The 21,494-nt window shown below is 42.7% G+C and overlaps 1 protein-coding gene across 1 annotated transcript in view; it reads left to right on the top strand.

Annotated features, from left to right (window-relative positions):
* Positions 1–711: 711 nt before the first annotated feature.
* The window catches only part of AMPD1 (adenosine monophosphate deaminase 1), a 116,954-nt gene continuing 96,171 nt past the window's right edge, over positions 712–21,494 (top strand). The window contains exons 1-3 of the mRNA XM_075335615.1: positions 712–819; positions 17,827–17,995; positions 19,518–19,674. Of these exons, the coding sequence (XP_075191730.1) occupies positions 804–819; positions 17,827–17,995; positions 19,518–19,674 (342 nt within the window). The 5' untranslated portion in view covers positions 712–803. The remainder of the gene's footprint in view (positions 820–17,826; positions 17,996–19,517; positions 19,675–21,494) is intronic.

Below are 21,494 nucleotides of genomic sequence, written 5' to 3'. Positions count from 1 at the left end.
ATGGGATCGTAAGTGGTGAAGATGATTCGCGTAAATAGAAGAGCTGAAGAACAGCCATCTTCTGCACTTCTGATCATACATAGTTCACCTTCCTGAAGCCGGGACGCATACACCCAACTTCAGAGGCTCAATGATAAGGGAACAAAGCCATGAACATGTGCGTGATTTGTAGCGCGCTGGTGATAACACCGCCTCTTGTAAATCATGGGGCTTGATAACTTGCTAAGTTGGCTGTCTAGTCTGAGTAAACTAACGCTCCATCTTCTAAAATAAGGGTCAGTTGAATATCAGAAATGAACTTTTGAAATCTAAAGATCTGTTTTTATGTCCAATGTAATAAAAGGACTGGTAGGTACAAACAGCTGCATAAAATGATATGGTCAAAACAGTCACTTGCCTAATGGTTGTACACAATGTGTATTGTGCATAAAACAGTCTGATTAAGATTTGATTTAATACATTTCATATGTAATATTGAGTTTTAATTTCTGGTCCCAGGATTGGTTCTGCATTTAATTGTGTGTAATACATACTTTCTTAATGTTGTGTAATACGTGCATACAATCCAGGGAATAACATTGCAGCGTTGTACATAATTCGGTGGTGGGAGTGAGTTTCATTGCATCTGTTCTCTGGCAACTACTTTATACCCCATGCTGGAAATAGCTTCCTCGCCTTTTAAAGTGTATAGATCACATTACTGCAAATGGAGACTGCACAGACTAGCAGTTTGATACTCCGAGTACCAGCTAGCTGTCTTCTCCACTTATTCCCCTGCTGAGCTGTGAAGAACCGGCACCAAAATGTCACAAACGACTAGTAAGTTTTTGTGTGTATACTTACGGGATGTCCAGTGCATGTTCTAAATAAAAAAGTAGCCAAGGAAATGCAGAATCTAGAGAACCACTTATGCTGTAAACTTATCTTTTCATCCCCATCAATTACTTAGTACAACTTTTACAAATTTGGAGTTGGTTGGATTTTTTCACTTGTCCGGTGATGTCTAATTGTCTAAGCACATGAAGATGTCTTGACTAAAGTTCCATCTATAACTAATACGGTCTATATAGTTACAAAACGGAAAATGTATTATCTTTATTTTTTTTACTGTTCTCGCCTATATTTTAGTCAATAAAAAGAAGAGATATATCACATTTTTTAAATCCCAAAATTAACACATTACTTAGAATATATGTGATAATGAGGTGCTGAGGGGTAATATTGTCAGAACATTAATCGTGGCAGAACACTGTGTACTGGAAATAGTCCTAATAAGAATAACGGACTAATCCGCTTGTTGATGGTTTCCAAATAGTAACTTGAGTGCTTCCTAAATTGCATAATGTAGAAACTAAAGGGTGTAAGAAAAAAATATTGATGAAGAGATACTATTTAATAATCACAAGTGAGGATTTTGCTAATTAAAGTATGGGCATGGCCATATTCAAAATATATTTATTTTGTTCACAAAAGCATACAGGCATCTTCCCCATGACAAAAAGCTTATTGCGTTGTAGCCTTTAAAGAAACTTTCTTTAGCATCTGAATAGCACCTGAACTCAAGCACAGACTTCCATGAAAAGTCCGTGTTTGAGTTTGAGCCGTTGACAATAGGTGTCTGGTACAAACTCAGAACTTTACAGTTCGGGTTTGCTTATCTATACTGGTAAGCTATCCGGAGGAGCAACTTTGTATCTACTGTTTTCTTTGTGCTGCCGTGCTGGTTGTCTGTGCACCTTAACCCCTTAACGACCGCCGATACGCCTTTTAACGGCGACAAATTAGGGTACTTCTTCCTTTCTGCCGCTTTTTAACGGCGGTCGGAAAAAAGGGTCTAGCGCCCCCCAGAGTCACAAAATTTCCGGGGTCTCAGCTGCCGGGGGTAGCTGAGACCCTGGAGATCATGATTCGGGCCGGTTTTTCCGGTCCCTGCTCACCTGATGACCGGTATACACCGTATACCGATCATCAAGTTATAGTAAATGACCGCGCCGGTAAAAAATGATTTATCTCCCATCTGGCATGATCAAACATGTCAGATGGGAGATAAATCTCCTTCCCGGTTCCCTCCGGTCCCCTCGGTATCGCCAAAGTGCCCCCCCCGACCCCCAACCCCCTCCCGAAAATCCAAGATGGCCGCGCGCACCGGCGAGCACAGCAGCGCGCCGGCCGCATTTCCCCCTTTCCTATGGTTTCTGTCGCATGTGCCATAACACATGTGACAGAAACCTGCTCCCCAGGCCCTGCCAAGTCACCCCCTATCCCCCCCGGTGTTCCCCGGTGTCCTACATACCTGTCGGAGCGCTGATCCCCCGCGGCCCCCTCCTCCGGCTCCTTCACAGCAGACGCCAGTCACATGTGCAGAGCGCGGCTGTCAGCTTCCTGTGTTCAGGACGCTGGCTGCTGCTGCTGCTCGGCACTCTGCAGCTGTGACCCGGGGAGAGTGGGTGCAGATTCTTTGCACCCACTCTCCTCAAATGGAGGGTCCTCACACCTAGAAAATGGGGGATACGTTCCCTGAACGTGTCCCCCATATTCTAGAAGGTCCAGAGTCGACGTGGGACGTCCAAATGGATTACAGCGGATTTTTTTTTTTTTTTTCAATAAATTGGTCAATCAGGGAATGTTTTGGGGAGTGTTTTTTCAAATAATTTTTTTTTGTTGTCAATTTTTTTTTTTATTACTGTCAATTAGTTATGTCGGGTATCTGATAGACGCCGCGACATAACTAATTGCTGGGCTTGATGCCAGGTGACATTACACACCTGGTATCAACCCCATTTATACCCCGTTTGCCAACGCACCAGGGCGCGGGATGAGCTGGGGCGAAGCGCCAGAATTGGCGCATCTAATGGATGCGCCACTTCTGGGGCGGCTGCGGCCTGCTATTTTTAGGCTGGGAAGAGTCCAATAACCATGGCTCTTCCCACCCTGAGAATACCAGACCCCAGCTGTCAGCTTCACCTTGGCTGGTGATCTAATTTGGGGGGACCCTACGTTTGTTTTGTTTTTTTAATTATTTATTTATAAATAATTAAAAAAAAAAAACAGCTTGGGGAGCCCTCCAAATTGATCACCAGCCAAGGGGAAGCTGTCAGCTGTGGTTTGCAGGCTACAGCTGTCTGCTTTACCTTAGCTGGCTATCAAAAATAGGGGGGACCCCACGTCATTTATTTTAATTATTTTTTTTTCTTTTTGGGCTAAATACAAGGCTAGGCACCTTTTTAGTGCCACATGAAAGGCACTAAAGGGCGCCAGCTTAGAATATGCAGGGGGGTGGGACGTTATATATGTTTGACATCTATCCATTCATCCATTGTAGCATTTTAGGCTATGTGCCCACAATCAGGGTTTGCAGCGTTTTGGGTGCAGAGTGTTTTCCCTGCGTCCATAACGCTGCATTGTGCAGTAGAAGCACAGTGGAAGGATTTTTAGAAATCCCGTGCCCACTGTGCTTTTTTTCTCCGCAGCATAAACCAACCTGTGGTGCAGCTTCCCGAGCCTCAGCATGTCAATTTATGCTGCGGAGATGAGTGTGCTATGCAGGTAGCATAGAGCTCCACAGCAGCCTGAACCCAAATCGTGGGCATGGGCAGCTGCGTTCTCCCGTGGACAACACTCACATCTCTGCAGGAAGGCTGACACTGTGTACTAGACGCCGTGTCGCTGGATCATGGCCACATAGCCTAAAAGAGAGAAATTTGTTGCTACAGCAACATTTTTGTGAAGTACCTGTGGATTCAAAATGCTTACTATACTCCTGAATAAAATCCTTGAGGGGTCCAGTTTCCAAAATGGAGTCACTTGTGGGGGGTTTCTAATGTATAGGTACCCAAGAGGCCCTGCTAATGTGACATGGTGCGCGCAATTTATTTCAACTTTTCCAAAATTTAAATGGTGCTCCTTCCATTCCAAGCCCTCCCATATATCCAAACAGAGGTTTTTGGCCACATATGGGGTATCCCTGCGCTCACAAGAAATTGGATAAAAACCTGTGGGGTCCACGTTTTGTTGTTGCCTCTTGATAAAGTGAGAAATGTGATGCTAAAGAAACATTTTTGTGAAAAAAATGAAAATTTTCAATATGGCAACCTAAGTTTATCAAATTCTGTGAAGTATTCGTGGATTCAAAATGCTCAATATACACCTAGATAAAAGCCTTGAGGTTTCTTGATTCCAGAATGGGGTCACTTGTGGGGGGCCTCCACTGTTTAGGCACTTTAGGGGCTTTCCAAATGCGACATAGCGTCCACTAATTATTCCAGCCAAATGTTCAGTCAAATTGCACTCCTTCCCTTCCAAGACCTGCCGTGTGCCCAAACAGTTGATTTCCACCACATATAAGATATCACCAAACTCAGGAGAAATTGCAGAATACATTTCATGGTGATTTTTTTCCTGTTACCCTTGTGAAAAAAAAAGCTACCTGGTTGAAGTAACAATTTTGTGGTAAAAGTTTATTTTTTTATTTTCATGGCTCAACGTTATAAACTTCTGTGAAGCACCTGGGGGTTCAGGGTACTCACCAAACATCTAGATAAATTCCTTGAGAGGCCTAGTTTCCAATATGGGGTCACTTGTGGTGGTTTTTTGCTGTTTACGTACCTTAGGGGTCCTCCAAATGCAACATGGTGCCCGCAATCTTTTTCAGCCAAATTTCCTTTCCAAAATTCAAATATTGCTCCTTTCGTTCCAAGCCCTCCCATTTGTCCAAACAAAGGTTTCAGACCACATGTGAGGTATCACCGCGCTCATAAAAAAGTGGGTAACAAACATTTGGGTCAAATTTTTGGAATTACCTCTTGAAAAAGTGAGAGAATTGATGCTAAAGCAACATTTTTGAGAAAAAAATTACAATTTTCAATATGACAAAGTAACGTTATCAAAATCTGTGAAGTACCTGTGGGTCCAAAATGCTCAGTATACCCCTCGATAGAAGCCTTAAGGGGTCTAGTTTCCAAAATGGGGTCACTTGAGGGGGGTTCCTGCTGTTTAGGTACCTTAGGGGATCTGTAAAAGCAACATGGTGCCCACAATCTGTTTCAGCCAACTTTGCTTTCCAAAATTCAAATATTGCTCCTTTCATTCCGAGCTCTTCCATTTACTCAAACAAAGGTTTCTGACCACATGTGGGGTATCGGCGCGCTCATAAGAAAGTGGGTAACAAAGTGTGAGGTCCAATTTTTGGTGTTACCTCTTGAAAAAGTAAGAAAATTAGTGCTAAAGTAACATTTTTAGGTAAAATGTTAATTTTTATTTTTTTTTCATTCCATATTACTTTAGTTCCTGTGAAGCACCTGAAGGGTTAATAAACTTCTTGAATGTGGTTTTGAGTACCTTGGGGGGTGCAGGTTTTAGAATGGTGTCACTTTTGGGTATTTTCTGTCACCTAGGCCTCTCAAAGTCACATCAAATGGGATGTGGTCCCTAAAAAAATGGTTTTGTAAATTTTGTTGAAAAAATGGGAAATTGCTGATGAACTTTGAACCCTTCTAACTTCCTAACCTCAAAAAATTTTGTTTCAAAAATTGCGCTGATCTAAAGTAGACAAGTGGGAAATGTTATTTATTAACTATTTTGTGTGACATAACTCTCCGGTTTATGGGCATAAAAATTAAAAGTTTGAAACTTGCAAAATTTTTAATTTTTTTGTCAAATTTCAGATTTTTTCACAAATAAAATAAAAAAATATCATCCTAAATTTACCTCTAACATGAAGCCCAATATGTCACGAAAAAACAATCTCAGAATCACCGGGATCCATTGAAGCGTTCCAGAGTTATAACCTTATAAAGTGACACTGGTCAAAATTGCAAAAAATGGCCTGGGCATTAAGTACAAATCTGGCTTCGTCCTTAAGGGGTTAAGCGGCACATGAGCAGATTGAGAACTCAAAACATGAATTTCAGATATGACTGCCCTTGCGCCATTTTATTGGAAGCCTGCTATTTCCAACCATCTTTCTCGCTCTTAGCACCTCCACTTCGGAATTGCTTTGAACACAGGCTGACATGATTGAAAGGGTCTGACTGGAATACTTAGTTCATTAGGCCAGTCCCCTTCTCTGTCTTGGAATTAGCTATGATGGAGAAGGCCACTGACTTGTGATGGGTGGACCCGAACTGTAAAAATCCAGCTCTGTGCGGGCTACCTAGTAACTGTGCACTGATCCCCGGCTCAGAGTTCTCAGGGAATTATCCAGATCTGGCCACCCAGGTAATTATAATAATAATAATAATAATAAAAAAAAAAAAAAAAAGAAATTAGGGATAGAGAAGACGTGTTGTAGGTACCAGTCTCCCGCGCAGGTGTAACAGTACTTCTGCGGCTGCTCATTAATCTCATGCACTGCTTTCTCCCTCACCGGCAGTCCCAGCATCTTTGATTGGCTGCAAATAGAGCGTGTTCCCACCCTGTGTGGCAGTATGTCTGACTGCAATCAGTCACAGATGCTATAAAAAAAAAAAAGATTGGTGTAGTTTCCCCCCATATCATGATACCCAGCACAGATAAAGCATACGGTTACAGGCAGCAGTCCCCAGACCTGTGCTTATCTTGGCTGTGTATCAAATAAAAGTGATCCCATCCAGGTTTTTTTCTAATTATTTATTTTTATACTCAGGAATGATTAAAGCCGGCAGCTCTGGGCTGGTATTCTCAGGCTGAAGAGACCCATGGTTATTGGACCCCTAACCTAAAAACAACGAAGGGATTTTTTGCCAGGAGATCCAGATTTAGTGAAGGAATATGGTTTATAAATTTTAGCACCAAATCTGTATCTCTTGGCAAAAAAATGCTCAAAACAGTTTTGACGCAGTTTCAGTATAAATACTCTGTCTGTCCTGACAACCCATCAGCGCCCCGGAATCATGTAATGGGGACATTGATGGGAGTGGGGAATGATGCACTCCCCACCTTCACACATTAAATCTCACTGTCAGAGATTAACAGCGGGATTTAACCGGTTAACAGTGGCGGTCGGATCACAGATCTGACTGGCACTATTAGAGACACATTGGCTAATCAGCTCAGCTGATGTACAGGGAAAACTGCAGGCTCAGTGTGTGAGCCCGCATCAAAGGGAGCGACACGACCTATGACGTACCGATACGTCATAGGTTGTGAAATAGTTATGCGCTGAATCAAAGCTTTTCTGTACTATAAAAAACACTTAAAAAGCTTCTTTACATTTGCACCATCAAAGCATCAAATAATGGTCAAAAAGCATAAGAAATGCAACAAAAATGCAATATTCAAACAAGGATGTTATTGTGTAGTTTGGTGCAGACACCTGCAGAAAACAAAAAACTCAGTATTTATGCAACGTGTGAACAAAAAATAAATCCACATGTCCCAACTAGAGATTAGCATGACCCACAGATGATGAGCCAACCCAGGTAATTAGAAGCAGTGTTGGGGAAGCTGGAAGGGAAGAGATTCGTGGCCTCCCCCCCTGCCGCTGGTTATCACTTACCTGGACCTGAGTCCCATGAATCGATCGGCTCATCTCTAGTCCCAACCGTCTTGGATGTAGCAGGACAGTCCCGGATTTGGGTCTACGTCCTGAAGTCCTGGGCATCTGCTGAATGACCCTCACTGTCAAAGCCCCTCTGACTTCTCTTCCTGGCAAGATAAAAAGATATGGGCGTGGATAGGAGTGTGGTACAAAAAATTGCCATGGCTTTCTAAGTGCAATGTATAATTTCTTCACGTTTCTGTTCTTCAAAAGTTGGGAGGTATGGAAAAGGTTAATGTCAAAATCCTTGATGGTACTTTGGGTCCAGTGTTTACTCACTTCTACAGGATGCTGCTGTGTCTAGTCAGTAATAAGATGCTGGACAGTGATCGTCCAGCTTCTTAATCATTCCAGGCAGAGCTGGAATGACTGTGCAGCAGTATCAGTCAGACCGGTCTCTATATGATCCATGGTAACCAAGAGAAGAGCTCAGCTCTACACAGGAGCAGATTTTCCCTCAGCAGGGCAGGTTTTATATTTGCCCTGGTTTGTGTGTTGTACCCCAGTCTCTAAAGAGACTAAAATGAACCCATATTATGTCTGTATGGCACCAGCAGAAGACACTTTCCTATACATTCTCAAACATTTTTATGGCTCTCAACTTTAGATAAACAGAAAAAGGGATTTACTAGGCAGCGTCTGCAATCTCATGTTTTTCAGACTAGATTATACTGCCCAGATTTGAAAGACAAGAAATGGACATATAAAACGTAGCGTGCCATGGCAATGTCTTATCATACGCTAAGTGTGTGCTCACACAGAACTATTGCTCCTCGAGAAACCCATTAGTGTTGCCATACACAGTATGGTACCCCTATCATGATTCCCACAGTGCCCATAACACACAATATAATGCTTACACATGCAGTTTAATGTCCCTACACCCCCCACCACACACACACACACACACACACACACCCACACACACTGTATAATGTCCCTACAATACATTCCCCTACACACAGGATGCACACCCACACCATGTGATGCCCCACAGTCCCCTAATACAGTATGATGTCCCCACAGCCCAACTACACAGTATGATGTCCCATCAAGACATTCTCCTGAACACAATCTGCTGCCCCAATTCTATACACACACCTTGCCTGGAAATTATGCTCCTTTTCTCTGCTGCCTAAGTGTGTGACCTCAAAATGTCACATGCCCTGGCAGGGCCTTCAGTCTTTAGATTTAATGGTGGACTGGTGGACTAATGATCTGACAGCCGTTATATCAAATTGTATCTATATCCTGAGGACACAGTTACAGCCAAAGTCGGGACATATTCCCAACCTACTGGGATAGTGGGACAGAGTCACAAATTCGGGAAAGTCCCGCTGGATGAAAAACAGCTAAGAGGTGTACTAGACTGAATATAGCATTTACACCAAACTTTGGACTGTACACAGCATTTACATCAGACTGTAGACTGACTGAAGAAGTTACACCAGACTGTGAACTGAACACAGCATTTACATCAGACTGTAGACTGATTAAAGCAGTTACACCAGACTATGAACTGAACACTGCATTTCCAACACACTGTGGATTGACTGATGGACATTTACACCAGATTGTGGACCGACCACAGAATTTACACCAAACATGGACTGACTGAGGGGCATTTACACCAGATTGTGGACTGACCACAGCATTTACACCAGACTGTGGACTGACCACAGCATTTACACCAGAACAATGGCAGCCTGTAAACTAGACTGTGATCCACTAACCAAGGTTGCATGTTTGACCCATTCTGATCACACGATATGGGTTGATTTACCTTTAATATTCTAACATATATCGCTGGGTGCAGTCTTGCCGGTGTCTCCTTGTTGTGCACATGTATTGCAAGATATAAATGAACTTTGTGAACTTTGGAACAAGTTGCTAAAATGTCCAGTGGCAAAAAGACATTTAAAAGTAGAAGGGGTAACACAGTTTATTAGAATTCAGACCAGAAAGATCTACTAGCAGCAACTTATTTATAGGCGTGTTCAACTTTTTAAAAACTTGCTCCCAAAATGGTAGAAAGTTTGTAAAGTAACAAAACCAAAATGTACCTTTCCCAAGGCGAGCGTTGGCTAAACACATGTGCTTCTATCTGTGTGTTGGCTTTAGGCGTGACATCACTTTTACAGCTCACAACTAATCACTGACTTCAGTGTTCTGCTGTTGCAGATGGCATGAGCCGCTGAGCTCAGTGATTGGCTGCAGCAGTGATGTGAGCTGTCAATATGACATCACATCTACAGCCAAAACACTGAGATAAAAGAAGCAGAGTAGGAGAGAACTGTCTGATTTTGGTACTTTATTATTTATGGACCACTTTTTTAAAAGTGGGAAAACCCCTTCAAGCCCCCTACAGATTAAATTATCGTTGACTGAATGCAGCTGTCCATCTAAGGCTAGTTTCACACTTGCGCTATTTTGATGCAAACGGAATCCGTCACTAATGTAGTACAGTTCATTTATTTACAGTGGAAGCGCGTTACTATGGCGCGTGTGTGTGTGTCATGCAGTACCCGCTTGTGTCCACATGATGTCGCGCTTCCACTGTAAATAAATGAACTGTACTACATTAGTGACGGATTCCGTTTGCGTCAGAATAGCGCAAGTGTGAGTGAGCCCTAATGTGTATGGCAGCCTGCAGTTTCTCCCCACACAAAAATTTCTGCTGGCATTATTAAATTCCAATGCTGGATCTTTTTGTTTTTGTTGGTGGTAAACCACTGACAGAGATGTGTGCGATCAGCTTACTCTGCTCTCCCCAATAACAACATATGCCCATCTTAAAGGGGTGGTTCACCCATATTTATTATTTGCTAGATCGATATTATGTTGAGAAACAATGTTTTAGTGCCTGTGAGCGGTGCTATTGCGGACCGCTGTTCCCCATCTCCTGATCCCCAGGCTCCGTGACCTCGGGGATCCGGTGATGTCACGTCAAGTTCCTGATCACGTGACATCACCGCGGCCGGCCACAGTCTCCGTGAGTGATTGGCTGTGCGCGATGTTTCACCGCTCAGCACAGCCCAGCGTGACAGCCCATCAGCTCCCTGCTCCCTCCTCCCTCACAGCTAAGCGCTGCAAGCAGGAGACACACTAGGCTCCGCAGTGATGTCACGTGATCAGGAACTTGATGTTACATCACTGGATCCCCGAGGTCACGGAACCCGGGGGTCAAGCGATGGGGAACAGCGGTCTGCAATAGCGCCGCTCACAGGCACTATTGCCAACATAAGGTATTTGAGAGAAACCTTGTTTCTCAACATAATATCAATCTAGCAAATAATAAATATGGGTGAACCACTTCTTTAATATTGGTGAATTAGGAAAAATAACTGTTGGCCACAGAAGGGTTTCAGTCGAGCACTCAGTTGTATGGGCACCCAAATTCTGACAAATATATCCCCACAATAAGGAGAAACTAGTGTGCAAAAGGGAAATAGACTATACAACTTTGCAACGGTCTAACCACAGCACGAACAGGAAGCCCCTCTTAATATTAAACGCCCATACCATTGTCATCCACAATTTTGGCACACAACCAATAGTCATAATAATGTATGAATGCAATATTTTCTGACAATATTTTCTTTAAGAATTCTTTGGCTTCTAAAATGTGATTTTTGCATGCTCCAAAATGTTGCACATGACACAATTGATGTACAATGCTCTTTTTAGAAATGTAATTCTTAACTCCACGTACAACAGATTAATCTTATTAATTTCTACAACTTTCTACAATTATTATTTGACCAATTACACTTCAAAGTCATCAAAGAATCACAACCCTAGTGCGAATCAGAATTGTTATGTGGCCAAAGGGCAAAAAGGACTCTAAGAAGACGCTACTACCCTTTGGAAACAATGTATCCAAAAAATAAGTAGATTTGAATGAGTAAGGTAAACAAAATATTTCCCAAGGGTTTCCTTAATCATTTTATCATTTTATATAGTTGTTTATTAGGAAGTTACTAATACTCCAAATTATTAACTAACTATTCACTTACTGTTATATATATATATATATATATATATATATATATATATATATATATATATATAAATAAAAATATACACTACAGTTGAAAAGTTTAGGATCACTTACATATTTACTTACTGTTTGAAAGAAAAGCACATTTTTTTTCAATGAACAGAATTACGCTCTATACATTTTTACTGTTGTAAATTACTAATCTAGCTGCAAACGTGTGGTTTTTAATGCAATATCTACATAGGTGTATAGAGGCCCGTTTCCAACAACCACCACTCCAGTGTTCTAATGGTACATTGTGTTTGCTAACTGTGTTAGAAGGCTAATGGATGTTTAGAAATCCCTTGAAAGCCCTTGTGCAAGTATGTTAGCACAGCTGAAAACAGTTTTACTGATTAGAGAAGCTATAAAACTGACCTTCCTTTGAGCTAGTTGAGAATCTGGAGGATTACATTTTGTTGGTTCCATTAAACTCTCAAAATGGCCAGAAAAAGAGAATTTTCATGTGAAACTCGACAGTCTATTTTGTTCTTAGAAATGAAGGATATTGCATGCGAGAAATTGCCAAGAAACTGAAGAATTCCTACAACGGTGTGTACTGCTCCTCCCTTCAGAGGAGAGCACAAACAGGCTCTAACCAGAGTAGAAAGAGAAGTGGGAGGCCCCAGTGCATAACTGAGCAACAAGACAAGTACATTAGAGTCTCTAGTTTGAGAAATCGATGCCTCACAGGTCCTCAACTGGCAGCTTCATTAAATAGTACCCGCAAAACACCAGTGTCAACGTCTACATTGAAGCGACGTGTCCGGGATGCTGGCCTTCAGGGCAGAGTGGCAAAGAAAAAGCCATATCTGAGACTGGCTAATAAAAGGAAAATATTAATATGGGCAAAAGAACACAGACATTGGACAGAGGAAGATTAGAAAAAAGTGTTATGGACAGACAAATTGAAGTTTGAGGTGTTTGGTTCACACAAAAGAACAACTGAAAAGATGGTGGAAGAGTGTCTGACACCATCGGACAAGCATGGTGGAGGTAATGTGATGGTCTGGTGTTGCTTTGGTGCTGGTAAAGTGGAAGATTTGTACAAGGTAAAAGGGATTTTGAAGAAGGAAGGCTATCACTCCATTTTGCAATGCCATGCCATACCCTGTGGACGGTGCTTGATTGGAGCCAATTTGATCCTACAACAGGACAATGACCCAAAGCACACCTCCAAATTATGCATGAACTATATAGGGAAGAAGCAGGCAGCTGGTATTCTATCTGTAATGGAGTGGCCAGCCCAGTCACCAGATCTCAACCCTATTGAGCTGTTGTGGGAGCATCTTGACCGTATGGTACGCAAAAAGTGCCCATCAAGCCAATCCAACTTGTGGGTCTTTTGAAGCATGGGGGGGAAATATCTCCAGATTACCTCAGCAAATTAACAGAATATAGCACCATGTGTTATTAAAACATAACCTTTATTATAAATAGTCTAAGATAGACAAACTAAACATGAAGTGATCCTTCACCTATTATAAAACCAATGTTGGCCCAGCCACCCAATCTGACTGGAGCTACAACCACATCAAAAATATAAGGGTAATTTCTTAATATACATATTCACCCTAATAACCATAAGCAGACAGGAGAGGCAACAAATAGAAAACCAATACACATGTACAACTATATTCCCCATATATAACATTCAAAAGAATCGCATATAACCATATTTTAACACATATGCGATCAAAAGGTTTTAATAAAACCAGTAGTCCTCATAAATACCCCACATATACATATATTCATATTGTTTCTATGGATAATACATAATAATACATATATACATAATACATGACAGATAGTGTGACTAAAATGTAAGCCAATCACCATCACTATGTACCTCAGATAGTATTCCAGGTTAATTATCATGCAATTAATAGCAAGATGTTAGTTCCACACAATATATGGGGGAAAAAAAGGAAGGGGGGGTCCACCTAGGACTCCTGACTCACGAAAGGTAAATCTCCATAAATTCCGTACATGTTAAATATAGAATCACACATCTGTACATGTATTCATGTTACATATAGGATAACACATATATACATATTAGCCATATAAATGGAATGATCTCACCAATGTCATCATGTTTCAGATGGTAGATCAGGTCTCTCCTGCGTCTGTAGTAGAAATACCAGCAAAAGAAAAAGAAAAGGCGGTGACAGGGGTCCGGTCAATATCCCTGTGTAGGACTAAACTGACCCTTATCTTCCCATTAGCTTCCGCCCTTACAAGGGCAGACCACAGCTGGCCCTATTGTGGCTGACCCTTGCAATTCATCCAGGCGCCCCCCTACGCGTTTCGCCTAATAACTCATCAGGTGAACATAGCACCTAATACACACAGTAGCTCAAACAAGAGCCTAATGTTATAATGCGTAGGGAGGCGCCTGGATAAATTACAAGGGTCAGCCACAATAGGGCCAACTGTGGTCTGTTCTTGTAAAGGTGGAAGCTAATGGGGAGATAAGGGTCAGTTTAGTCCTTCACAGGGATATTGAACTACAGTTCAAATGTTTGGGGTCACTCAGACAATTTTGTCTTTTCCAGACATTGACGAGGTTAGAAATAATGATTTTTACTTGAATTATTAATTTTCTCCTTCACACTTTGCTTTCGGCACAGAATGCTCATTTGCAGCAATTTCAGCTTTGCAGACCTTTGGCATTCTAGCTGTTAATTTGATGAATGAATATAGCAAATACTAACCACCAATAGGCGTCCAAATATAGATCTCACATGTAAGTTAAACCAGAATATAGTACCATGTGTTATTAAAACATAACCTTTGTTATAAATAGTCTAAGATAGACAAATTAAACATGAAGTGATCCTTCACCTATTATAAAACCAATGTTGGTCCAGCCACCCAATCTGACTGGAGCTACAACCACATCAAAGGTATAAAGGAAATTTCTTAATATACAGTACAGACCAAAAGTTTGGACACACCTTCTCATTCAAAGAGTTTTCTTTATTTTTATGACTCTGAAAATTGTAGATTCACATTGAAGGAGTTCCCAGAGATGCTTAGCATTTGTTGGCCCTTTTGCCTTCATTCTGCGGTCCAACTCACCCCAAACCATCTCGATTGGGTTCAGGTCTGGTGACTGTGGAGACCAGTTCAACTGGCATAGCACCCCATCACTCTCCTTCTCAGTCAAATAGCCCTTACATAGCCTGGAGGTGTGTTTGGGGTCATTGGTAAATTAGTGTCAGTTCGCACCATCTGTCACTGTCTTGGCCAAAGTGGACTTCATGAAAGATGATCGAGGAGGAAACCGCTGTTAAAAGCAAATCATAAAAAAACAAGAAAGAAATTTGCCAAAAGACATATTGACAAGCTACAGAACTTCTGTGATAGTGTCCTTTGGACAGATATGACAAGACTGGAGCTCTTTGGCAAATCACATCAGTTTTTGTGTTCATTAACGCAAAAATGAAGCATATAATAAAAAGAACATTGTACCTACTGTGGAGCATGGAAGAGTCTTGGTTATATTTTGGGGCTGCTTTGCTTCATCTTGCACAGGTTCTTTTAAATCTGTGCACCACAAAATCTCAACACTATAAAAAAATTGTTTAAAAGAACTGAAGTCCTCAGTGGTTGATACCTTTTAATGGCTAAAAATATTTTTTTTTACTGCCCCATTCTATGTCCTGTTGTGTATAAATATGTGACTCTTCAGATTTTGTGTTATACCATGCCTGATGAAGAGACCTGAGTAGTCTCGAAAGCTTGCAATTATTACCACCTTTTTAGTTAGCCATTAAAAGGTATCAACCACTGAGGACTTCAGTTCTTTTAATCAATTTTTTTTATCTCTACTGGCTAACACGGTACAAAGATATATTTTACTGGCAACACTATAAAGACATTCTGGAGCGAAATGTGTTGAACAGTGTTAGAAGGCTTGGTTTTAGTCATAGGTCATGGGTCTTTCACCAGGATAATGACCTAAAACACACAGTTAAACACATCCAAGAATAGCTAAAAGCAAATCATTGGACTATTCTGAAGTGGCTTCTATGAGCCCTAATCTAAATCTGATTATACATCTATGGAAGGAGCAGAAACATACAGCCTGCAGAAGGTGCCTCCACATCTGAGGAGTGGGTCAAAATACCTGTAGAGGGATAGAAGTCTCATTGAGAGTTACAGAAATGATTTGTTTGCAGTGATTGCCTCAAAAGGTTGTGCAACAAAATATTAGGTTAAGTGACTATCATTTTTGTCCAGACCAGATTGTTTTTTACATGTTTCTGTTGAACCTCAATTCAAAAGTGATGTCCGATTTTCATTTGTTAATATTATAAAGTAAATGTAAATTGAACATTACTTTAGTCATGTTCAAGATATATCAGTGACTTTTGTGGGTTTTTCTAAAGGCCGCTTTACACGCTATGACATCGCTCAAGCAATCTCGTTGGGGGTCACATAATTTGTGATGCACATCCAGCCGCTTTAGCGATGTCGTTGCGTGTAACACCTATGAGCGATTTTGAATCGTCGCAAAAACGTTCAAAATCGCTCATCGGTGACATGCCCCCCTATTCTTGATTAACGCTGCTGCTGCAGCTAGCGATGTAGTTCCTCGTTGCTGCGACAGCACACATCGCTACATGTGAGACCGCAGGAGTGAGGAACCTCACCTTTCCTGCGTCCGCCCGCAATGAGAAAGGAAGAAGGTGGGCGGGATGTTACGTCCCGCTCATCTCCGCCCCTCCGCTTCTATTGGGCGGCGGTTCAGTGACGCTGCTGTGACGTCGCTGTGACGCTGAACGAACCACCCCCTTAGAAAGGAGGCGGTTCGCCGGTCACAGCGACGTCGCTAGGCAGGTAAGTATGTGTGACAGGTCCGCGCGATGTTGTGTGCCACGGGCAGCGATTTGCCCGTGTCGCACAACCGATGGGGGCGGGTACGCATGCTAGCGATATCGGTCACGATATTGCAGCGTGTAAAGCGGCCTTTACTTTATCAGAAGGGCACCAACAATTTTGTCCATGTGTGTATCTTGTAAAGAGTTTATTTTTATTATTAGCCTCTAAATGGCTCTTGTCTTTTCCATAGGCTTCACATCATAGGCCATTTTTAAAAAAAATAGATGTATTGATGTAGGATGAATTGACAATAATGTGAATATAGCTGGTTGTAATTAGTGTGTAGTCATATTGGTAGTGCCTATTCCTGCAGCGATGGCGGTCACATTCCTTGTAGCACAGCCGTACCTTACATAACTCATGCGGTTCTAAACTCTTGGTGCATGTTTCATAAAGGTCATATTGACCAAAACATTACATAATTTTAAGCACCATAGTGGCATAGTTCATCAAATAAATGTAGCTGAATTTCATATTTTGGAGTGCAAAATTTCCTTTTTATTGCATTATTACTGGGTTGTACCCAATCTGAGCACCCAGAAACCTAGGAGTGCCATATTTCTCTATAATACCATACCAAGAAGAATTATTTCAGAACTTTTTCCATCTTTAATCACATATCTGTCCAAATCCATTGAAAAAAAAAAAATAAAATAATAATTTTAAGGGGGAGAATAAAAATTAACAAAACTAAAGTTGCCTAAGTGTGAACACCCGCTTACAATTGGAATGTGGTTCTGTTCAGAATTAGCAAATCACATTTGAACTGATGTTAAATAGTAGTCATTGTACTGCTGCCATCTCTAAAGTGATTGAAAGTGTGGTTCTAGAAAACTGATCACAACTTTCCAAACAAATGTCCATTGAAATCAATCACAAGATGCCTAGAATGTCTCAGCGATGCCAAGGAGGTTTGAGTTCTCTATAGAGCCCTTACTATCTGGAAATGAGTGGTTGGCTTTGATCTCAGCTTTCATCGTTATGACCTTCTCAAATGTAGGTCATTTTTATGTTCTGAAATAACAAGTAAATATAAAAAATAGGATGGTTTGATAGTTGATAGATGATTACAAATCCACCAAATTTTAATGCTAACACAATGCACAATAATGAGACCAATCAATGTAGTAGTTTAGATATGACTGTTTTCTTATGTTTGGGGGGCATCTTCTTCTCTAAATGTAGGTCTACATTTTAGCTATCCATGTCCCACTGTTGGGTTTTCATCGGTGGTCCTAAACTGGTTCATTACATCACTGCACATTATCCACTGGCCTTTTCATGGTGATCATTTCACTTTTACTGTAGATTTACTACTGTTGTCCTCATCATATCAAACTGCTGTGGTTATTCTCTCTGATAATAGCATTGTTTTCTTCAGAAAGCGCTGAGGAGATCCGAAATTTGGCTGAGAAAGTATTTGCAACAGAAGTTATGGATGTTGATGCCAAGGAAGATCCCTTTGATGTAGCAGAAAATTGCCCCATTGCACATAATGAGTTGGCAGATCACATGGCTAAGCTGGATACCAAAGAGGCACAAGATAAAAGGTAATTTCAGAGAACATTGTGCAATTTCCAGTAACCAAGATATTACCACATTTGAACAACTAGCAGCCATATGATATGCCGATCAAGGCAAATGGTCTCATAAGGACAAGTCTACTGATGGAGCGGACCACAAAGACTGTAAATGTGTCGCCCTGGGCAAGCCAGGGGACACAGATAACAACACACACGCACCCCACATTCCCTGTAGGTACACCAGCTAACCCAAAAATCCTTGTTGCCTTCCTCCAGGGGCTAGTGTCCACACCAGGGGGTGGAGCCAGGCGGTTGGTGTCCACCCACCAAGGAGTTCACAGCCCTGGAGGCAGGAAGTAACCAGGAGATGAGTCCAGGAGGAGGAAGTGGAAGGAGTAACAACATAGATAGCTCAGGGAGGAGCAGGAGTGAGGAGCTAAAGTGGAGGAGTTAAGAAAGTGAAAGTGAAGGTAGTAAAGGAGGAAACAGCAGGAAAAGTGACAGAAGGCCTAGAGTTGGTCTGTGGCTGTGTGCCCAGACGGAGTCAGCAAGGTCAGCAGACAGTGGTGAAGATCTGCAGTGGGACTGTCTGGAGGTTGCTGGAAGGGCCACGGAGGCTGTGTGTATCCGGGGGCCTGGAGCAGTATACAAAGGGCAGTCAGCACCAGAGCAGGGGCTTTCGGATCCCAGCAAGGCTTGGAGTCGCTGTAAATTGCTAAATCCGTTAGTGAAGGGGACGTAGATCCCCCAACAAGCAAGTCCTGATTGACGGCAAAGGTCCAACCACAACGGGGAAACACCGCCACCGCCAAGGCACCAGTTTCCCAGGGCCGGCGCCTGCGGGCAAAGTGTGGAGCTCCTCCGGCACAGATTGCAGTCGGGGAGCGGGTAACCGGTGGGAATCCACCGCTACCAAACAGACATTTCAAAGGTGCAGGGAAGAGACCGTCACCGCTAACTGCAGGGAACCGCAGCACCGTGAACCGTCCGAGGGACCCGTCCAACCAGCCGTTTGTTTACCGAGAACTGTGTCGTGTTTACTGGCTGAGTGAGTACCTCAGTGCCGCAAGGCACAGCGCTGCCCCTGCGCCCCTGCACCCCACTGGGCCCCGGGATCACCAACCCCTACCCACGGAGGGGGCAACACAACACCTGGCTGCTCCGCATCACCATCCCCGGGACCCCCATACTGAGCAGCGGTGGTGCAATCACCACAACCGTGGGTGGCGTCACGAACTATAACAATCCCCACACCCAACCACAAAACCCCCCTTTCACTCACGGGTGAGGAGTGTCGCTCGAGAAACCCCGGGATCCGGCCCACAGCTCGAGCCACCAGGAGTAGCTGCCGTACCCGAGCAGAAGGGGTGAGCGCGGTGTGCTGACACCCTCCTCCCCGCCCGCGACATATACTTCTGTACATGCCCCAGTAAACACAAAAATAGCAGTGCATAAATAATGTTACATTTGGAGATCTGATATATTACAGCCAAAATATTTATTTGGAAACCCAAATACAGTTCAAACACAAATTTTACCTTTTTAATAGGAAGAAGCGTATAGAGCGGCTTAAGGCTATTGTTGCCAAAGTTCCCGATTCCGGACCGAAGCCTATTGCCATGACAGTAACGGATGATTCAACCCCACTGTATAAAATTGTGCCGGATTTCCAGAGAGTAAAAATCACAGGAGACTTTGCATCCGGGGTAAGACAATCAAATGTAAACAATGTGAATATGAAGATTAGAGAAAATATTGTAGAAATTACCTGCCTAATTATTGCTATAGTATACAAACACTGAATATATGAAATTGGAATTGCATTACTGCTATAGAAAATATGTTAAGAAATTAGGTACTTAACGCACAAAGTGGCCAATTCATGGGAGCCTTACAGCCAACGACAAGGCATACTCCTTTGTTGGGGCCCTAACCTTACATGCTTCTACCCAGACTGAAAGCCTACAATTTTAAGGGCAAACAGGATCCAGCTCTAAATAAGAATGCCCTGCACTTATTGGAGGAGTGATCAGTCAGAAAGAGTATAGTAGAAATATCAAAAACCTAGCAGCCTTAAGCAGAATAAGACAAATGTGAACAGGTGCAAGTAAGGACAACTAGTTAATATAACAAAAAAATACAACCGCACTTTCAAATGCTATAATTAGGCTATGTGCCCACGGGGAAAGTGTCCTGCGGTTATATCCGCAGGACATTCCGCAGTGGCTCCCAGAAATCCGCAGCACAACTTTGTCTGTTTCCATGCTGTGGTTTTCTTGTGGAATGTCCAGCGGATATGCTGCAGTCATTCTGCATTGAGGACACAGTACCATGGCGTGCGCACTGCATCCTCAATGCAGAACAAGTGCTGGAGTGATCGGTGTGACGACCTGGACTCTCATGGGTTAAAGTTTCTTAAAATCCAGCCAGACAGCATGATAGATTGTCTATAGACGGGGGAGAAGTCCCTCATTGTTTTTACAAGACTCTTGTTGACTCAATGTAATTGTGTTGGCCACTGAAAGCCAAACGTATTGTTTCTCCAGACATTTCCAGTAACCATTGTATTGTAGTTGTGTATTGATAATGTAATTACCTTAGTAGCCATTGTCTAGTCGGTGACTCCCAGTTTACATGTACACCCTCAGTCTTTCTATGCACATCATTTAAATGAACATTATCCATGCAGCTTGAAATTCCTCCAATGGGAGAAGCAATCTTGTCCAACCAATCGATGAGGATGCAGTGTATCCAAGTAGAAGGTTGTGGCTATAAAAAGGACTTCTTTAAGCCACCAGGGGTTGTTGATGGATCCAGTCTAAGCTCTTTGGAGCTGACTAGAGGATCAGGATATCTTATGGCTTCAATCTAGGGACTCCGGACCCGGTTGGAGACCATATCCACAGCCTAGGGATTTCAACTCCGGCTGCCAGGATTTTATCATCAAACCAGGACTACCTAAGGAGGACACGCAGGTTGGGACAGTTCAGTCACCTGTTACAGACTTTGCAGACCTCAGACAGCTTGGAACCTGTGAGGCATGGACATTCTAAATCCCTGGTGAGCCAGCGGAAGGGTGAGACTCTGTTGCCTGTTACATTTGTGTGTTTTGCTGGTTATGTGTTATGTGCTAATTGTTTGGGGATCCAATAAAGTCTAATTATTGTGGTTCCCTCACCCTGTGTTGTCTGAGTAGTGTTACGCCCACAGTTAAGGAGGCCGGCGTTCAGTTGGGATGAGCCCTGAGCCACGCTGTCTTTCTAAAGGCGGCGGGTTTTAGTGGACGAGAGCACCCACTGAGCCCCGTGTCTCCACAATTGGTGGCAGCAGTGGGATACTACTCAGCCTGGTTTACCCAGGGGAGCTGCAGTGGACTGGTGTTTTCGGACACCGTCCAGGGCTCAACAACCAGGGAGGCACATAAGCATACCCAGCAGGCCATAGGGGAGGCATTCAGGTTTCGGACGCTGCCATGTCCAACCCCACCAGCTCAGCCATGGGACAAGGACAAGAGAGGAGTTACGAC

This window comes from Anomaloglossus baeobatrachus, chromosome 2 (genome assembly GCF_048569485.1).
Source record: "Anomaloglossus baeobatrachus isolate aAnoBae1 chromosome 2, aAnoBae1.hap1, whole genome shotgun sequence".
Taxonomy (NCBI): domain Eukaryota; kingdom Metazoa; phylum Chordata; class Amphibia; order Anura; family Aromobatidae; genus Anomaloglossus; species Anomaloglossus baeobatrachus.
Note: the sequence above shows the minus strand (reverse complement) of the source record. Positions and strands in the feature narration are given on the sequence as shown.